This window comes from Ascaphus truei, chromosome 7, assembly GCF_040206685.1.
Source record: "Ascaphus truei isolate aAscTru1 chromosome 7, aAscTru1.hap1, whole genome shotgun sequence".
Classification (NCBI taxonomy): Eukaryota; Metazoa; Chordata; class Amphibia; order Anura; family Ascaphidae; genus Ascaphus; species Ascaphus truei.
The window spans coordinates 53,582,724-53,601,919 of record NC_134489.1 but is presented as its reverse complement, the minus strand read 5'-3'; the positions used below and the strand labels follow the sequence as shown (position 1 = coordinate 53,601,919).

At 44.4% G+C, this 19,196-nt stretch overlaps 1 protein-coding gene across 23 annotated transcripts in view; it reads right to left on the bottom strand.

The window, feature by feature from the left end:
• The window catches only part of GULP1 (GULP PTB domain containing engulfment adaptor 1), a 479,313-nt gene that overhangs the window by 109,914 nt on the left and 350,203 nt on the right, over positions 1-19,196 (bottom strand). For 15 of the 23 annotated variants that reach the window (XM_075608428.1, XM_075608427.1, XM_075608432.1 and 12 more), the window contains one exon: positions 15,772-15,843. The exons of the other annotated variants lie outside the window; for them this stretch is intronic. In XM_075608428.1, the coding sequence (XP_075464543.1) occupies positions 15,772-15,843 (72 nt within the window). The remainder of the gene's footprint in view (positions 1-15,771; positions 15,844-19,196) is intronic. 23 annotated transcript variants of the gene reach the window in all.

Genomic DNA, 19,196 nt, shown 5'->3' with positions numbered 1-19,196 from the left:
ATGTAACATTCTATTGCCTTATATCTGCTTACATTGGCCTTTGTCTATGTATTGGCCTGTCCTGTTTTTATTTCATCCTGTGTGCTGTTTTGGACACTTGTGAGAGACTTTGTAAGACTGTTCAAACTTCCCTATTGAATCCACCACTGCTGTGTAGACAGTGACGTCATTACACAGCGTCCCGCGACCGAGCGGCACCGTGGCACGCTGAGGGCACCCCAGCAAGCTGCGTTTTAACCTCTGTGCAGAGGATACACCTGCCGAGGTACAGGAGCAGCTTCATATCGGCCAGGAAGCAGGAGCGATTTCACCGAGCCCCAGTACCAGCTGCTGAACCTGGCTGCATGAAGGGAAATCCCCTTGGGAGTGAAAAGACTGACGTCCTGCCCCAGAATCAACTGAGCTGCAGCAGCAGAGGGAAGCAAGCACCTGAATCTACAGCTAACAGCTGCCGAGTGGTAAACAGTGTGATACACACTACATGCCTTTTACCAACTTTTTTCATGTACGCAGATATATTACCCCCTTTTTAATTCTATAATATATTGTTGAATTTGCTTCACTATTTGGCGTTGTGCGCTGTTTTCTTTTGTTTCCATTCTCTTAGTGTGTGTGGGGTGCTGAGCCACCCCTGCGTTTACAGCTGCAGACGCCATTATCCCCAACACGGTTATGTGGCACTTATTATTTAATGTATAATTATCTCACTGTGGGAGTTGTGGTTTAATTTTTTATAATTTTTTATCACTAAATTGATGGTATAGTCACTGCACTGTATATATTTATACATTTAAACTTTATAGGTAGTTAGGTAGTAGCGCACAGTTTTGTTTTTTGTGTTTACATGACATATTACACTGTCATGATTTATTTAACAAAAATAAAGCCAAAATGGAGAAGCCATGTGTGAAAAACTAAGTACATCTTATGATTCAATAGGTTGTAGAACCACCTTTAGCAGCAATAACTTGAAGTAATCGTTTTCTGTATGACTTTATCAGTCTCTCACATTGTTGTGGAGGAATTTTGACCCACTCTTCTTTACAACGTTGCTTCAGTTCATTGAGGTTTGTGGGCATTTGTTTATGCACAGCTCTCTTAAGGTCCTGCCACAGCATTTCAATCTCGTTGAGGGTTGGACTTTGACTGGGCCATTGCAACACCTTGATTATTTTCTTTTTCAGCCATTCTGTTCTAGATTTGCTGGTATGCTTGGGATCATTGTGCTGTTGCATGACTCAATTTTGGCCAAGCTTTAGCTGTCGGACAGATGGCCTCATATTTGACTTTAGAATACTTTGGTATACAGAAGAGTTCATGGTCGACTCAATGACTGCAAGGTTCACAGTTCCTGTGGCTGCAAAAACAAGCCCAAATCATCACTCCTCCACCACCGTGCTTGACAGTTGGTATGAGGTGTTTGTGCTGATATGCTGTATTTGGTTTTCGCCAAACATGGCGCTGTTCATTATGGCCAAACATCTCCACTTTGGTCTCGTCTGTCCAAAGGACATTGCTCCAGAAGTCTTGTGGTTTGTTGAGATGCAACTTTGCAAACCTAAGCCGTGCTGCCATGTTCTTTTTAGAGAGAAGAGGCTTTCTCCTGGCAACCCTTCCAAACAAACCATACTTGTTCAGTCTATTTCTAATTGTACTGTCATGAACTTTAACATTTAACATGGTAACTGGGGCCTGTAGAGTCTGAGTTGTAACTCTTGGGTATTTTGCAATTTCTCTGAGCATTGCACGGTCTGACCTTGGGGTGAATATGCTGGGATGTCCACACCTGGGTAGATTGGCAATTGTCTTGAATGTTTTCCACTTTTGAATAATATTTCTCACTGTAGAATGATGGACTTTAAATTGTTTGGAAATGGCCATATAACCCTTCCCAGATTGATGGCAGCAACAATTGCTTCTCTAAGATCATTGCTGATTTCTTTCCCCCTTGGCATTGTGTTAACACACACCTGAATGCTCCAGACCAGCAAACTGCTAAAACTTCAGCTTTTATAGAGGTGGTCACACTTGCTTATGATCAATTAATCAAGGGCATTTGATTAGCAGCACCTGCCTGATACTTAGCATCTTAATTCCTATGGAAGCAGTAAGGGTGTACTTATTTTTTCAACATAGCTTCTCCATTTTTGCTTTATTTTTGTTAAATAAATCATGACACGGTGTAATATGTCATGTGTTGTTGTTCATCTGAGGTTGTATTTACCTAATGTTAAGACCTGCTAAAGAACAGATAATTGTTATTATGTCCTGATATGTTAAACCATGGAATTCAAAGAGGGGATACTTTCTTTTTCACATTACTGTACATCTCATATGCATTTACCATGACCCCTTGCAGACGCAGTTATCATAACACCCCCTTTTCTGTCTCTGTAAGTTCTTCCGACTTACCACTTAGATAAACTCTTCAGGACGGGGTCACCTTTTCCTAAAGTCTACTTTTATGTACAGGTATAAAGCGTTTATTCCAATATGTCACGTGTTACTGCTGTAAAGCGCTATGTACATGAATGGCGCTATATAAATGTAGCCCAGCTCCCGGCTCACCTCCGTGTTGGGTGGGGGAGGGCTGCATTGTAGCGGGTTGGCAGAGCTCCACGGCGGATACCACTGCAGGGCGCCACCATCTTGAGAATACTCGCGCATGCGCAATAGAGTTCCCGTGCATGCGCAGTAGCAAAGTCAGTGCGATGGCCATTACAGAGGCTCTGCAAGGGACTTCAAGTCCCAGTAGCAGCAGGGGCTGCTTACCATGTGGAGCAGGTGAGCCAATAGGGCTCTAGGATCCACAGATAAGAAGATGGTTACTGTACATTTGGCGTGCTAGGGACAGCAAGGGGTGAGGATGTGTTCCAACTTTGCTCATGGAAAGTACTTGTACCTTGTCCTGTCTGAGCTCTGCCTTGCCTTTGTTTTGCCTGCTGCATGTCTCGACTTTGGAACTGAATCTGACTACACCTTGCCTGCCACCTGCCTCAACTTTGAAACCGAACCTGACTTACGTCTTGCCTGACGTCCGCCTCGGCCTCGGAACTGGACCCGACTACCTTTTGCCTGCCACCTGCCTCGACCCCGGAACCGTACCCAACTACCCCTGCATCCTAGGTCTCTGATCCCAGGCCAAGGTCGGTGTATTACACCCTACCTCTGCCCTGCGTGTCAGTATCCTGTCCTACAGTCAGTAACGTTACACGTTCCATGAGCCACGCAATGGACCTGCAGAGGTATTGAACGCTGTTACCCATCAGGACCAGTTTCTGGGAACCCATGCCACCCATCTAGCTACGCTGGATTAGAAACTGGATTCAAGCTCTGCTACGCTGCAGACCCTGTGCAGTCACCTCAGTACCCCCAGGGTGACCCCATATGTGCCTGCGCTTTTAGCTAGTGACGCTGCACCAGTATCTGTGGTCCTAAGGGAGCCTCGGTTCTCTACTCCTGTCCACTATGGAGAGCTCACCTCGGCTTGCAGAGGATTCCTGAACCAGTGCCAGGTGCTGTTCGACACACTACCATCATCCTTCTTCACCCACCGCTCCGAGTGGCATATATCTTCTCGCTTCTCACGGATGAAGCATTAGCTTTGGCATCACCCCTTTATGTTAAGCGTTACCCCTTGTTGGACAATTCCGTTACTTTCATGCAAACCTTCCGGACAATCTTTGATACCCCCGTCCATATGGCTTCCGCTGAATTTGCAATAGTACACTTAAAACAAGGCTCTCACACTGTGGGACAATATGCTATCGAGTTTAGGACCCTGGAAGCGGAGACGAATTGTAACGAGGAAGCTTTGAAGCAGAGGGGGAACGAATTAACGTACAGGGACCTACCCGCGGATCTGGAAGGACTGATCACCCTTTGCATGTCCCTGGTCCTTCGGATGAGGGAGAGACATCAGGAGAAGGATTGTTCTCACAGATTCCTGTCTCTTCCACTGACTCCACCTATTCAGGCTCCTTCCAATTAAACGCCAGGAGAGACAACGGAACCCATGCAAATGGACAATTTGTGTTTGTCAGAACGGGAGAAGCAGCACCGGCGATCCTTGGGGATGTGCCTCTACTGCGACGAGAAGGGTCACATCGTTTGATGCTCCCCATCTGCCTATCCTGGCAAGACCATTCCGTAATAACCAAGGCTTTCATGGACTCCGGAGCCATTGGTATATTTGTGGATAAGGCCTTAGCTCAACGGATCTAGATTCCTCTCCAGAGGATGGACGTACCCATAGTTATCTCTTCCATTGATGGTAGACCGTTGGGATTGGGGCTCCTGTCACAAGAGACGGTTCAAATCAAGGCTACATTGGTATTTTGCACCACGAACTCATCCAACTGGATGCCATCAATTCCCCAGCATCAATGTGGTTCTAGGGATTCCCTGACTACGTACCCACTATCCCCAGATTGACTAGATTTTGGGTCAGATAATAACTTGGGGATCTGCCTGCCATGGCAAATGTCATTCATCCTGTTATCCTGTGGGTACTCTTCTACCTCCTGCACTGGAGGACTTACCCGGTCTCCCGGCCTGTTACTCTGACCTAAAGCAGGTCTTCGACAAGGGGCAGGCCGAAGAATTACCTGTGCATCGACCATTTGATTGTGCAATTGATCTCCTTCCTGGCATTACTCCTCCTCGTGGACATACGTATCCTCTTTCTGAACCGGAAACCAAGGCGATGAGGAAATACATTGATGAGAACCTGAAGCGAGGATTCATTCGCAAATCCTGTTCACCTCATTGATACCTTGTATTGATTTCAATAAAATTACTGTCACGATTGGGTATCCTCTGATCACCGAACTCTTTGATCGTCTACGTGGGACAACAGTTTTTATCAAGCTCAATTTAAGAGGGACTTATAACCTTATAAGGATAAAGCAAGGTGGCGATTGGAAACCCTTTTTCAACACACACAATGGCCACTACGAGTACTTGGTTATGCCCTTCGGCCTAAGCAATGCACCCGCACTGTTCCAGTTCTTCGTGAAGGAAATTTTCAGAGACAGGTTAGACACCTTAGTTATCGTATACCTTGATGATATCCTCATCTATTCCAAAACCCTGGAACATCATCATCATCAGTTGAGGTTGGTCCTTAAACGCTTCCTAGAGAACAACCTCTTTGCTAAATTCGAGAAGTGCGAATTCGAAAAATCCTGTCTTTATTTTCTCGGATACATTATCTCTGCCCGGGCCTAGAAATGGATCCTGCCAAGGTTGCTGCTGTTCTGGACTGGCCTTTTCCTAAGGGATTAAAATCCATCTAGAGATTCTTGGGCTTCGCATATTATTACTGGCGATTTATTCGGGATTTCTCCAAAATCATTGAACCCATCACAGCAATGACAAAAAACAGGCAGATTACATGAACTGGTCTCCGCAGGCGGCTTTTCTGAAGCTCAATAAACTTTTTTCCCCTGCAAACATCCTGAAACACCCCGATCCTTGTCATCCTTTTATCGTCGAAGTGGATGCCTCTGACGTTAGAGCAGGTGCAGTCCTGTCACAGAGAAGTGAGATTCAGGGTCGGTTACATCCGTGTTCGTTCTTCTCTAAAAAGTTTTCTCCTGCAGAACACAACTACGATATGGGCAATCGTGAACTTCTAGCTGTAAAGATGGCCCTGGAGGAATGGAGACACCTTCTTGAGGGAACCGCCGTGCCAGTAACGATTCTTAGGGACCATAAATACTTGGAATACCTCAAGGGGGCATGCAGGTAAAACACTCCCCAGGCTAGATGGGCACTCTTTTTTAGTAGCTTTAATTATGTGATTTCCTATGGCCCGGGTTCCAAGAATGTTAAAGCGGATGCCCTATTACGCCAGTTCACCACAGATGACACTGATTCGACGGACAAGGGCTCCATCATTCCCTCATCTAAGATTGTGTCCGCTATTACGCTTTTTCATCGTATTCAAAAAGCCCAGACCAAGGTCCCGGCTGGAATAACCATTCCCTCATCCAAACTTTTCGTTCCCCCTCTCCTTCGGCAGGAAGTTCTTCGATGGGGTCATAAATCCAAATTCTCAGGCCACCCAGGGGTTCGGAAAACATGTGAGCTCCTTGAGAGGACCTTTTGGTGGCCAGAATTAAAAACAGAGGTACAGGACTTCGTCTCGGCCTGCAGTGTATGTGCCCAAACTAAGGTTCCTCGAACATTTCCTTGTGGACTTCTGCAGCCACTGACTATACCCTCCAGTCCTTGGACGTACCTATAAATGGATTTTATTGTGGAACTTCCCCCCTCTCAAAGCATGACTACGAATTTCATTTTGTACCCCTAAAAAGCTTCCCTCCTCTTCTGAACTGGCAGACATCATCACCAAGGAGGTATTTGGTCTGCATGGACTGCCTTTAGAGATCGTCTCAGACAGGGTGTCTCAGTTAATTTTGAAATTTCGGAAGGAGTTCTGCAGGACATTGGGAATTATCTAATGGACACACTTAGCGCACCAATCAATCCCTGGAGCAATACATAAGGTGCTATACCAACGAACATCAGAACGATTGGGCAAAACTCCTACCACTGGCAGAGTTTGCCAGCAACAGTCTGTCACATGACTCCCTGGCTGAACCCAATTTTTCGCAGCTTGGGGTCATCATCCCTGTACCATTCCCCTTTCATTCTCCACCACTACGTGTACCAATGGCTGATACCAGGGCACAGAACTTACAGGACCTTTGGAAGGGGATTGAGGCAACCCTTTGCTTGGCTGCCGACAGACAAAAGAAATCAGTGGATAAGCACTGGAGGCCATCACATCCATACTCCGTCAGGGATAAGGTATGGCTCTCAACGCGAAACATCCATTTACCCCAGCCTTTTGCTAAACTCAAAGCCAGGGTGTGCAGCGCACAGCAATAAGGAGGAGCAGGTCTTGCAGAAAAAATAGTCCTTTATTTAATTCATGGTGTGGGACAACAGCAAACCTTCAACGCGTTTCGTTCAAGGAACTTTATCAAGAAGTGCTGTTTAGGTTAAAAACTACAATTTATATACAGCTGACTGCCCTATTTTCGCGCCAAAACGTGACGTCATGGATGGTGTCTAGACCACTAAAAATCGCTGTACTCGCGCATGCGCGCGGCGCCAGCTCCTCTATCATAGTCTCTATGGTTTTCTGAGACCTCCGCGCATGCGCGCGGCGCCAGGGTGTCAGGGAGCATAATGCTGGTGTCAGCCATGTGTTTGCAGCATGTATCCGCCCCTAGGGGCGGTCCTAAGCGCAATGCATGCCTCTGACCCAGACAGAATACGCCCCCTTCCTCCATGTTGGTGCTCTATGTGTATTATAAAACCTCCGTGCATGCGCGCGGCGCCAAGGTATCAGGGAGCACACTGCTGCTGTCAGCCATGTAATGCAGCATATAACGCCCCTTGGGGCGCTTCTAAGTGCAATGCACGCCTCTGACCCATGCAGGATAACACCCGCTTCCTCCACTATTAATTATCATTCTCATCACATCAGCTACCTGGACATTTTATTTTATATTGACATCAATCAAAAAATACAATCTGACATATACAAGAAACCAAATTCCCGTAATTCATTTCTTAGAGCGGACAGCTGCCACCCCAGATCTGTGATCAAAGGAATACCTAAAGGCCAGTACCTCAGACTGAGACGGAACTGTTCAACTTTTGACAGTTTCATCACTCAGTCTGAGGAGCTGACCAATACATTTATTGAGAGAGGATACGACAGGGAGACCCTCCAGACTACACTACAGGAGGTCAAGGGAATTGAACAAGCTACAGTAATGCCGTCTGTGACCAGAGTGAAGAGGGGAGATGTATACACTGAAACAAAAAGAGACAGAAAAGAGGACGTAGCATGTCCACTGTTTATTTCACAATATAGCAAATCCAGCAGTCAAATAAATAAGATTGTGAATAAGCACTGGGAATTGTTACGGATGGATCCAATCTTAAAGAAATATACAGATAAGGGTCCAAAATTTGTCTACAGAAGAGCTAAGACATTGGCTACCTTTTTATCACCAAGTGTAGTATCAACACCAGTAAAGAACTCAGAACATTTTGTGACAAAGGGATCTTTTAGATGTAATCAGTGCAACATGTGTCAGTTCATGAAACCAGCTCGACATATCTTTTCCCACAGTCCACATAAACGCTATACCATACATAATTTTATCAATTGTAACACTACATTTGTAGTGTATTTGATTACGTGTGGCTGTGGGAAGAGATATGTCGGTAGGACCACAAGGGCATTAAAAGTAAGGATGCAGGAACACTGCAGGTTGATACGCAAAAATGATAGGGAACACCCTGTCTCCAAACATTTTTCGGAATGTGGGCAGGGAGGCATCAGTAATTTCTCATTTGTAGGCATTGAAAAGATAATCAGAAAAGAAAGAGGGGGTAACACCGTGAAAACATTAGACTGTAGAGAATCCTATTGGATATTTACATTAAGAACAAGGTTCCCTGACGGAATAAATATAGAATGGAATATTAACCATTTTCTCAAATGAGTATCATGTATTTTGGAACAATAATGTATACAGTATTGTATATGCTATTTATAGAAATATACCAAAAGGTTTTATACATTGTGAATATGTCTACATAATATATAGTATGACTAGAGCATATGAATACGTATTTATGTGAGAATATATATCAATGCTCTATTTTTACTCTTTAGTAAACGTAAAACAAGTAGACGTCATTTTTTCTATTTTTTGCATTCTTTGCATTTTTTTGAATCAACGAGATAACTAAAACAGTGGGTCTAACTTTCATTATGGTCACGACCTATTGTTAAAATTATCCTGATTTGATACATTACACTGATAACTGGAAGTCTCCATTATTCAGGTCAAGGTATTCCAAAATGAATGTATACATGCATGTAACTCCACATTAGATAGATGTTTATTTTTTACATGATTATTATTCTCATCCAGCGGGGCATGCAATTTGCTGTAAAGTAAGGCACGAGACACATTTGTTGCTTTTTTTTAAAAAGAATGTTTTTATTTTTTGTATTTATCATCTAATCCTTTTTTGGATAAATACATATTTTTTAACAATAAACTGTCTTGTTTTATATGTTTTTTATATGTTTTTTCTGTTTAAGATATGCATATTATATCACTTGTTTATTATAAGTATTTGAGTCACTGTGTAATTATATACATATATTGCCTATAGGTTTTTATGTATACAGCTTACTGCCTATATACAATTTCACTCCTTTCATTGATCCCCCAAATGATCCCCTATAACCCAATGTGGCAGGGATTTGATATATTATTTTACCCATCACAATAGGATGCCTCACCGCTTGCGCGGAACATGGAGGAAGGGGGTGTTATCCTGCATGGGTCAGAGGCGTGCATTGCACTTAGAAGCGCCCCAAGGGGCGTTATATGCTGCATTACATGGCTGACAGCAGCAGTGTGCTCCCTGATACCTTGGCGCCGCGCGCATGCGCGGAGGTTTTATAATACACATAGAGCACCAACATGGAGGAAGGGGGCGTATTCTGTCTGGGTCAGAGGCATGCATTGCGCTTAGGACCGCCCCTAGGGGCGGATACATGCTGCAAACACATGGCTGACACCAGCATTATGCTCCCTGACACCCTGGCGCCGCGCGCATGCGCGGAGGTCTCAGAAAACCATAGAGACTATGATAGAGGAGCTGGCGCCGCACGCATGCGCGAGTACAGCGATTTTTAGTGGTCTAGACACCATCCATGACGTCACGTTTTGGCGCGAAAATAGGGCAGTCAGCTGTATATAAATTGTAGTTTTTAACCTAAACAGCACTTCTTGATAAAGTTCCTTGAACGAAACGCGTTGAAGGTTTGCTGTTGTCCCACACCATGAATTAAATAAAGGACTATTTTTTCTGCAAGACCTGCTCCTCCTTATTGCTGTGCGCTGCACACCCTGGCTTTGGATCTACACTCTAATACAGCTGCACGCTCTGGAGGGGAGACTGGGGAAGAAAGAAGACTCAGTGAGTACTTAACCTGGGGCTACCTAATGAGGAAAGAGAGGGCTGTCTTTGACAACCCACTCCTACCTTCAGGGTACCTTATGCCCATTTAAAGGCACAGTACCATTGTAAAATACAATTATCACCCAGCACACTCCCCTCCTTTCACATAGTCCCAGCACTATTGAGCACCATTACAAATACACTATTTTGCTAAACTCAGACCATGATTCATTGGTCCGTACAACAATACCCGGAAAATCAATGAAGTCACCTTTCAACAGGAGCACCCCTCCTCATTAAAAATTCCCACCATTTTCCATGTGTCCCTCCTGAAACCTGTTGTGAGGAATCGCTTTTCTGAGGATCCTCTGCCTCCTAGTCCGGTAAATGTTGAGGGGTAAATTGAATATGAGGTGTGACAGATACTTGAATTCGTAACTCCAGAGGATCGATTCAATATCTGGTTGATTGGAAGAGATACGGTCCGGAGGAGAGGAGTTTGGTTAAGAATCAGACTCTTTATGCTCCAACCCTGGTCAAGGCGTTCCACCGTCGTCAGCCAGAAAAAACAGGACCTGGTCGCCCCGGAGTTCGACCCAGAAGGGGGGGAGGGGGATATACTATAAGGGATCTGTCTGAAACATTGTGGATGACTGCTGACAGGAAGTAATGTCATCTTGTCTGAAGCTACCACGGACATCATGCTTCCTGGCAAAACCTGCCCGTACTCCCCTGACAGGAAGTAAGCCTCTCTCTGGCCTTTAAATAGCAAGCAGTTGCCCTTGGACTTTGCTTGTGCAAAGTACTTGTTAACTTGTCTTGTCTGAGCTCTGCCTTGCCTTTGTTTTTTCTGCTGCCTGTCTTGACCTTGGAACTGAACCTGACTACACCCCATGGCTGTTGCTCGCCTAAACCTCGGAACCAGACCTGACTAGTCTTTGCATGACGCATGCCTCGACCTCGGAACTGGACCTAACTACCCTTTGGCTGCCACCTGCCTCAACCCTGGAAACATACCCAAGTACTCCTGCATCCCAGGCCTCTGATCCCAGGCCATGGTCTGTGTATTACTCCCTACCTATGCCCTGCGGGGCCGTATCCTGTCTTGCAGTCAGCAACTACACTATATACATCTCGAACTGAGGTATTTTTCTTCAAAGACACTTTAGTACCGTTTTTCTTCTTCACAAATGACTTTGTAAACTAAATCATGTACAGCAGTAACATCAGAGCAGGATATACAGTATCATTTCTCTACAGAAGGTCTTAGGTAGGTAAATTGGAGATAAGGTTTAACACCGACAAATATACAATAAGGTTATGGATTTGGGAAGTAAGAAAAATCATGCTGCTAACAAAATAAATTTGGCAAAATTAGGTCAATCGTTGGAGAAGAATTTAGGAATAATTGTGGGAACAGGCTTAGAAATAGTGTTCAATGTCAAGCAGTAGTTGCAAAGGCTAGTAGATATTATTCTGCATATTTACATTAGAAATGAGATGTCTATGAAGGAAATGTTAACTATTTAGAAATATATTTAAGGTCAAAAGAAGGAACATTTAAGGGACCTTTTCATCCCAAGGACAGTATAATTGGCAAGGGGTCATACCTTGAGATTAGAGGAAATAAGATGTCATCAGCAGCTATGAAAATGGTTCTATTCAGTAAATTAAAATATGAAATTTGCTACAGATGCAAACTATTATGGCATACAGATAGAATAGATATCTTGAAAAAAAGGTTAGATATCTTTCAGAAAAGGTTACACATCTTTTTTTTAGAAAGGAAATGTATACAGGAATATACGAAATAAATTAAACATAGGTAGGATATTGATCCAGGGAGAAATCTGCTTGTCATTACTGGAATCAGGAAATATTTTTATTCCCGCCATATAAGACATGGAATATAGTCCTTGCTACTGTGCGTGCGGCGCGCACCCGGCATTGCGCGTGGACATGGCATGCGCGTTTAGTTGCTAGGGTGCAAGCGGTGATAGGCGCGGTTAGGGGGCGTGACTGACGTCACCGCGTTAGGCCGCACTGTGATTGGTTCGCGGCGTGGCAGCATGGTCTGCCGTGCCACCGCTCATGAACTAGCGCGCGTGATTCTGAAGTATAGCAACTGCAGGCTCATACTCTGCAATTATAATTGATGCGCACGCATGTTAGCGCATGCGCGAGAACTATATTACATGCCTGAGACATGATTGGCAAATGTTTCACCATTGATTTATTTTTTTCCCCTCAGGATTAATATAAATGATAAGTATCTCAGCTGACTAAATTTAACATAGGCAGAACTCAATGGATTTATATCGTTTTTTAACTCCACCTACTTTGTAAGAAATTATGTAACAATGTGTCACACTGACCATGTGTAATAATCTAGACTTGTTTTTCAACCCTTGCAATCTGAATTCAGTTGAAGATAAAGATTGTAAAGTAAGGGCTGACTAAACCTGCAATCTACAGACCCCTTATAATAATACACAGATTATCTCAAGCACGGACCTTCCAAATAATGTCACATGAAAATTGGCCCATCTGTGTAGGATGGAGTAAGTAATCTACAGTATGTACTAAAGACATTTATCACAATAGTAGGAATGTCAGCTGTTAGATGAATTGTCTGAGCTTCAATCAATGGGTTTAGTAGACTGTAAATCTCTCACCCGCTCTTACTTACTGGCAGACACAATTTATTAAGTATTGGACCTAAAACATGTACTGCGTTTGCTGAATAAGTAATGTTGTGGTGTATGCAGTTAACTTCTTCACCGCCTTAAGGGTGTGAAATGCATATGTTATACAAACAGCTTTAGACATAGGTCCAGATTTAATAAATAGTGTAGACCTTCAGCACACAGATGCCCTAAAGCTTATCACCATTGATAAAATCTGGAATATCGTCCGTTATGGGAATGTGGATAAAGCAGTTTATAGGAGTATGGCATGTTTCAACACAAACTGGGGTATTTTCAGAAAGTGGTAGAAGAGACCTTACCTGTTAAAACACGGTGTAAATACATATAGACCATAGTATATATACTGTGTGTGTACATATACAGATTTAGATCACATTACTGCTGCCTCTGATGAAACCCATCCTGTGAAACCTGCCGCAATATTTCCAATTTTGACACGGCTCAATTACAAAACAAATGGTAATATTATTTAATCTAAACAATGTGGCAGACTGGACTGGCCCTATCCTCTTCTTTTGATCTACACACCCTTCTTTTTTTCTGCCGTTTTCGCCCTTGCAACCACAGACCCCGGCTAACCTGCTACACATGCATGCTGTGTTCCTGCACTCGTTCTTCTGAACGCCTCTGGAGGAAATGTCATACTATCGCAGACTTCCTTCACTACAAATGTCTCCTATACTGTTTCAAGTCTGTCCTCTGCCATTCTAAATAAACCTACTTTTCTTCAATAATCGTCACTCACTAGTCTTACCCATGCCACCTTTTCTTCTCTGTCTTTGACTATCTACTGCACCGACACACTTTATTCGAGCAAATACCCGGTATGTACCTGGCAGATACCTGGAATAAGCCACTACTAACCTCTGACAAGCCCCGTTGCATTTGCCTTCCCAGCCTGGGTTCATGCCTGGCTGATGGGCGGCTGATCTGTTAAATGATAATGATTAGGATTTAATAGGCTGCAATGCTTCGCGTGTCTACCAGATGGCATAAATTCATGAATTGTAATGCAGTTTATATATATATACTGTGCAGTATTGCAGCCAGCGGGAATAAAATGCTTCAATCCCTGCTTGGAAAATAACTCAATGTACTCGGGCAGAAAACAGTCACAAACCTCAATACACCCGGGTATACCCGAATTCGTGGGACTAGCCAAGCTCGAATAAAGTGTGTCGCCAGTGTACACAGACTATTTCTAGACAAAGGTAGATTCCCTCGGTATCCTCCACACATTCTACACCTCTTCCTAACTCTTCTCCTGCCTTCAACTCTTTTTCTGTTGTCTCAGAGGAGGATGTGTCGCTGCTGATCTCCTGTCCCTCTACCACTTGCCGTCTCTACCCCATTCACTCCCATCTCCTCAAACCTCTTGTCCCTACTCTAATTCCTACACTCACACATATTTTCAATTCCTCCCTCAACTCTGGTACCTTTCCCTTATCCTTCAAACATGCAACAGTTATACCCTTACTCTAAAAACGCAAGCTTGACCCTACATGTCTCTCCAATTATCTCCCTGTCGCCCTCCTGCCTTTTTCCTTTAAACTCCCTGAATGCTTTGTAGTCTCTTGCTTGCTCCATTTTTTCACCTCCTATTCTCTCCTAATTCCTCTAGAAACTGGCTTACACACTGCTCACTCCACCGAAACAGCCCATACTAAAATAACTAATGACCTCCATGCTGCTAAAGACAAAAGTCATTACACACTGCTCATATTGCTTGACATCTCTGCAGCTTTTCATACTGTGGACCACCCTCTTCTCCTCCTCCATACTCTTGGTATCCATAAGACAACTCTATCCTGGATTTCTTCACATCTCCCATCGTACTTTCAGTGTCTCCTTTGCTAACACCTCCTCCTCTCTGTGAGAGTACTCCAGGTGTCTGTCCTGGGACCCTTTCTCTTTTCACATACTCTTCAGGTGACTTTATCACATCTCTTGGGTTCAAATATACTTCTATGCTGATGAGACAAATTACTTTTCAACCAGGTGTCCCTCCTCAAGCCATGCATCCAGAATTACTTCTCCTCCCCTGTACATGCCCCTTCCCCATTCCTTATGATCAAGAGGTATCAGGAGTTCTAGATTCACAACATCCTTGACTCTCGTAAGTCACATGGCATCCAGTACCTCTACCACTGGAAGAAGTATGGTCTGTAGGAGAAGTCATGGGTGAATGGCAAGAACATTCCTGTCCCTGCCTTGGTCAGAGGTTTCCACAGCTCTGGAGAGGGGGGGAGGGGGGATACTGTCTGCGGCCGTACCCTTTCAGCATAGGTGTATCTATGAAACTCTGGACATCGTTGTTTCATTGCCTCTACCAAGATGGCCAAAGACAGGAAGTGGCCTCATTTGCCCTGAACCAAGATGGTGAATGATACATTTTGTCTACTTATAGCAACCATTTCTAACTAGCCAGTGCCCAAGCAAGGTGTTTGTTCCCATGGATTGGCATTTAGTCTCTTCCCCGCTTGTGTTTGAGCTTGGACTGCCCTGAAGTTTGCCTTACTCTGCCTGCCCTGACTCATTTCCTGGATTCAGATTTTGCTTGCTTTTTGCCTGCCCTGCTCTTGGACCGTGACTACGTTTACTGCACCGTGCACAGACCTTGGCTTGTTACCCGGATTTTCACCTCTATCAGGACTCGAGGCCTGAGGTCAGTCTCTACATCCTGCCTCAGCCCTGAAGTTCGGCTTCCTGATTCGAGGCGAACACCATCACAGATACATCAGCAGGTAACCCCCAGTAAATTGCTTTTAAAGCTATAACTACTTGTATAAGCAAAATGCAGGTGCAGGCAAAAGATTAATTAAGATTAAGAACCATATTATATATATGCACACTGAAATATATACACATAAGAATATATACTGTATAATATATACACAATATACTGTATACATAAAAATAGTTTATATATGTAACACATACATATACTGGCAAAAAAACATAAGTAATACAACCAAATTCTCTATTCTGAGTATATAGACTTAACTTTACTCTGGGTTTATTTCTGAATTTAAAATAAACACAAAAATCGTCTTACCTTAAGTTTTCTTACAGCATCTCTTACAATTTCTGTACCTTTAGGTTGCTCCACTTCTGTGCTCCCAAGGAACTGTGAATAAATTGTATTTTAATGGAATTAAATCAAATGAAGAGAGCAGAATTTAGAGATCAAATGCAACATGGAATGTTCTGCTTTATCTGCTGTTTTTTTCTGGAAAAAAATATCAAACCTTTAATTTTGTTATTGCTGAAACATGTAAAAATTTATATTTGTATGCTAATAAAAGGTTGCAGAAAATAAAATTGTCAAGAACAATAAAGTAATTAGTTAGTGACATGGTCATGAAAGTTATTATTTGTATGTGTCACCTTTTAGAATCTCTTCTTGACACCCGCAGGTAAATTAATGTTCTGTAGGGTAAGGCTGCGCATATAGTGCCATCGACGGCGACGCGACCGATGACATCACCCATCGCCGTCGCCATTGCGATAGTTGTAATTCAAGTTTAGCCAACGTCACTGGTTACAAGGCCAGTGACGTCATAAAAGGGGAAGGCAGAGGGATGGAGAAGCTCTCTCATTGGCCACAAGGGGAGACCGTCACCGAAAAAATCAAATAACAGTGACTACCAAATTTGTCGCTTGGTCGCACCGTCGCATGTACTATAAGCACCAACGACATTGGCAATGCATTTGTTTTGACGCGACACTGCGTCGCCGGCACTATAAAGCGCAGCCTTAGAATTAACATACGGTATACAGACAAGAATTGACTGCTCAAAGACACAATAATAATCAATAACTAACTGTGGGAGTTGCTACACATTGAGGTATATACTGTACTAATATACAAAAACAAAAAAGGAAGAGAGTAATCCAAAAAGTTATCCCTATTCATGTGTGCACACTGCCTTATTCCTGTAGTTAAAGTTCCATCACTGTAAAATTAGTATGAATCAATTGACACAGGTTAAAACATAACATTTAATAATTCAATTAAAATATAGAGTATATACATGTAACAAGTTACCCCCCACCCTCTGGGAGATTTCACTACTACCTAGTGCTCTTGTGCTGCTCACCTGCTAGGCTTACAGGATACTGAGGGTCCGCCTGTGGTAGTGGGGACGAACAGGACAGACTTTAGGGTTCTTCTCAGTTCTTTACGGGTGCAGCGCCTCCATTCCCTGCAGGCCCCAGCAGAACTGGATACAGTCCCTGCAGGAAAACCCTCCAGTACTCCCCTTGATGAACTGAACTCTCAGGCAGGAGTATAAAACAGGAACAGATCTTTATTGTTCAACAGCATACAACAGGTACACTTCTTCCATGGGTCCCTGGACTCAACCCAGGGAACTTGAGGCCCCAAGAGTCTATCATTAGATCTTTTGTATTCTTAGGTCTGAGCCCCTGATAGGGCAGAACATAAACCCTAAGCCCATCCCACCCTGTTAACCAAAGGAGTCTGCTTACTGCAGGGTAAACCCCAGTTTAACCCTATCACTGCCTGCACTGGTACCAGGGCTTATGTGTTAGGCAGGCATGTAGACAAGAGGATACATGGCTACACACTCTCCTTGGTGGAATCTCACGGACCCCGCTGAGACCCAATTTACACACCATCCCTAAATTGGATAACTTGGAACAATGCATACAGTTTATAGCATACATTTGATGAAAGAACAGTTCATATCATAACAATTTTTAACCAATGAGGTATGTCTGGATCCCTCCCATAACATGGAGAATCCATACCCATTTCAATAATAATATTTTGGGTCAGTGTTCTTAACTAACCTAACCTCTTGGTCTGGAACGGTAACCGAGTAAACCCTCTTGGGACCACGCTCAGGAATATATTCTAACCGGTCCAGGAAGATATTTCTCCCTACCCTCCATACTTGCATGAGATAACATATTTTCTCTTCGCTGAAGTAGCTAGAGATACTACACCTGGACGCTAAGTACTCTAGGAGACCTTCCCGCAACCACCTCTCTGTTGGCTTTTACCTCTCTCATTATGGACTCAGGGATATAGGGGTAGTCATACCCATGGGACTGATGGTAACTTTGAACTATTATCGGGTCAGCCCAGCTGAGTTTGGTTAATTTACTGCCACAGGCCTGGCCCGGTACCACTCAGAATAGTGGTTCGTAAGAGGGCTGTTCTTGGTAGGTTAGGGTTAAACCGGTTGGTTACATCAACCCAAGTTTAATTTCCCTATCCCTTCATCCGAGGGCCACTGCCATCTCTTCCGCAGAGAACTCTCCTTCCTCCCACCCATGATCCACAATGTCCCCACTAAACAGCAAGAACTGTATCCAGTTCATATGATGGACATACCCTTGAAACATGGGGTCCCACCACAACACTACCTTTCCCCACATATGCGTAACACACAGACCCATCAGATTCGGAAACCGCCCTAGAGGGTGTTCCCAATATTTCTGACCCTTCTCTGGAGAAAGCCAGGTACTCAGCCATCCCTCCCCCAGAGGATCATCATCAAACCCAGCCCAGTTCCCCCAGTCCTGGGTAGATTTAATTACCCTCTGATTGTCCTGGGCAAGGTCTGTGGAAGCCTTAAGATCTGCAAGGTCTCTGGTTGTGTCAGTCTAGGTATGTCTACCACGGCCTGTTACCACCAGTACTTGGTGCTTATTAGGGTCCGCAGAGGCCTTATACCCTTGGTGCGGCTGTAAAGACAGGTCAGTCAGGGCCTTATTCACCGGACTGGGTATAGCAATGTTTTCCTCTGCTCCGGCGGTCGCCTCCTCAATGACAACATCCGGTTATATTGGAAGGGTGTTGTCATCTGCGGTGCGAAAATAAATACTGGCTGGTACGTCTCTGATGGATCCCCCCGCTGGAACCTGGGAAGGAAGCACACCTTCACCACTCCGTTGGTCCATTGCACGGGAGCAGGCATGTCCGACGCTTGCCTCTCGAGAAACTGCCAAGGCCTTGGCGCTCCTCCGTTTTGGATACACCATTGCCTTTGATGACGTCATCATTATGGGACTCCGTTCCCTCTTGGGGATGGGTGTCTCCATGGCAGCCACACTCGCGTGACACTCCGCCCGGAGCATCACGGTGGAGCGCCTCCCTTCACTGTCGTCCGATGTTGCTTGGGACTCGCTACCAGGGGAAGAGGACCAGGAGACCTCGCTGTCACTGGCAGCGCTTGCAGGCAGCAGTCCCGCTTCTGCGCCACCAGCGGAAGTGTCTCAGCCTCCTCCTGGATGGTCACCTTACTAGGTAAATTCTTTTTAGATTCTGGAACAGGAACGCACGGGTCCCTTGGAGCGTCCGCTCCCGAAGCTGCGGTCCAGTTCGCTCACATTTGTAGATACGCCACGTCTTCCCTCTGGGCCGGCAGGGGTGGCGACAACACCTTGAGCTTCAGGTGGGGGGTAACACACCGCTGGCACTTAGATCACCTCGCCACCTGGGAAATCGCA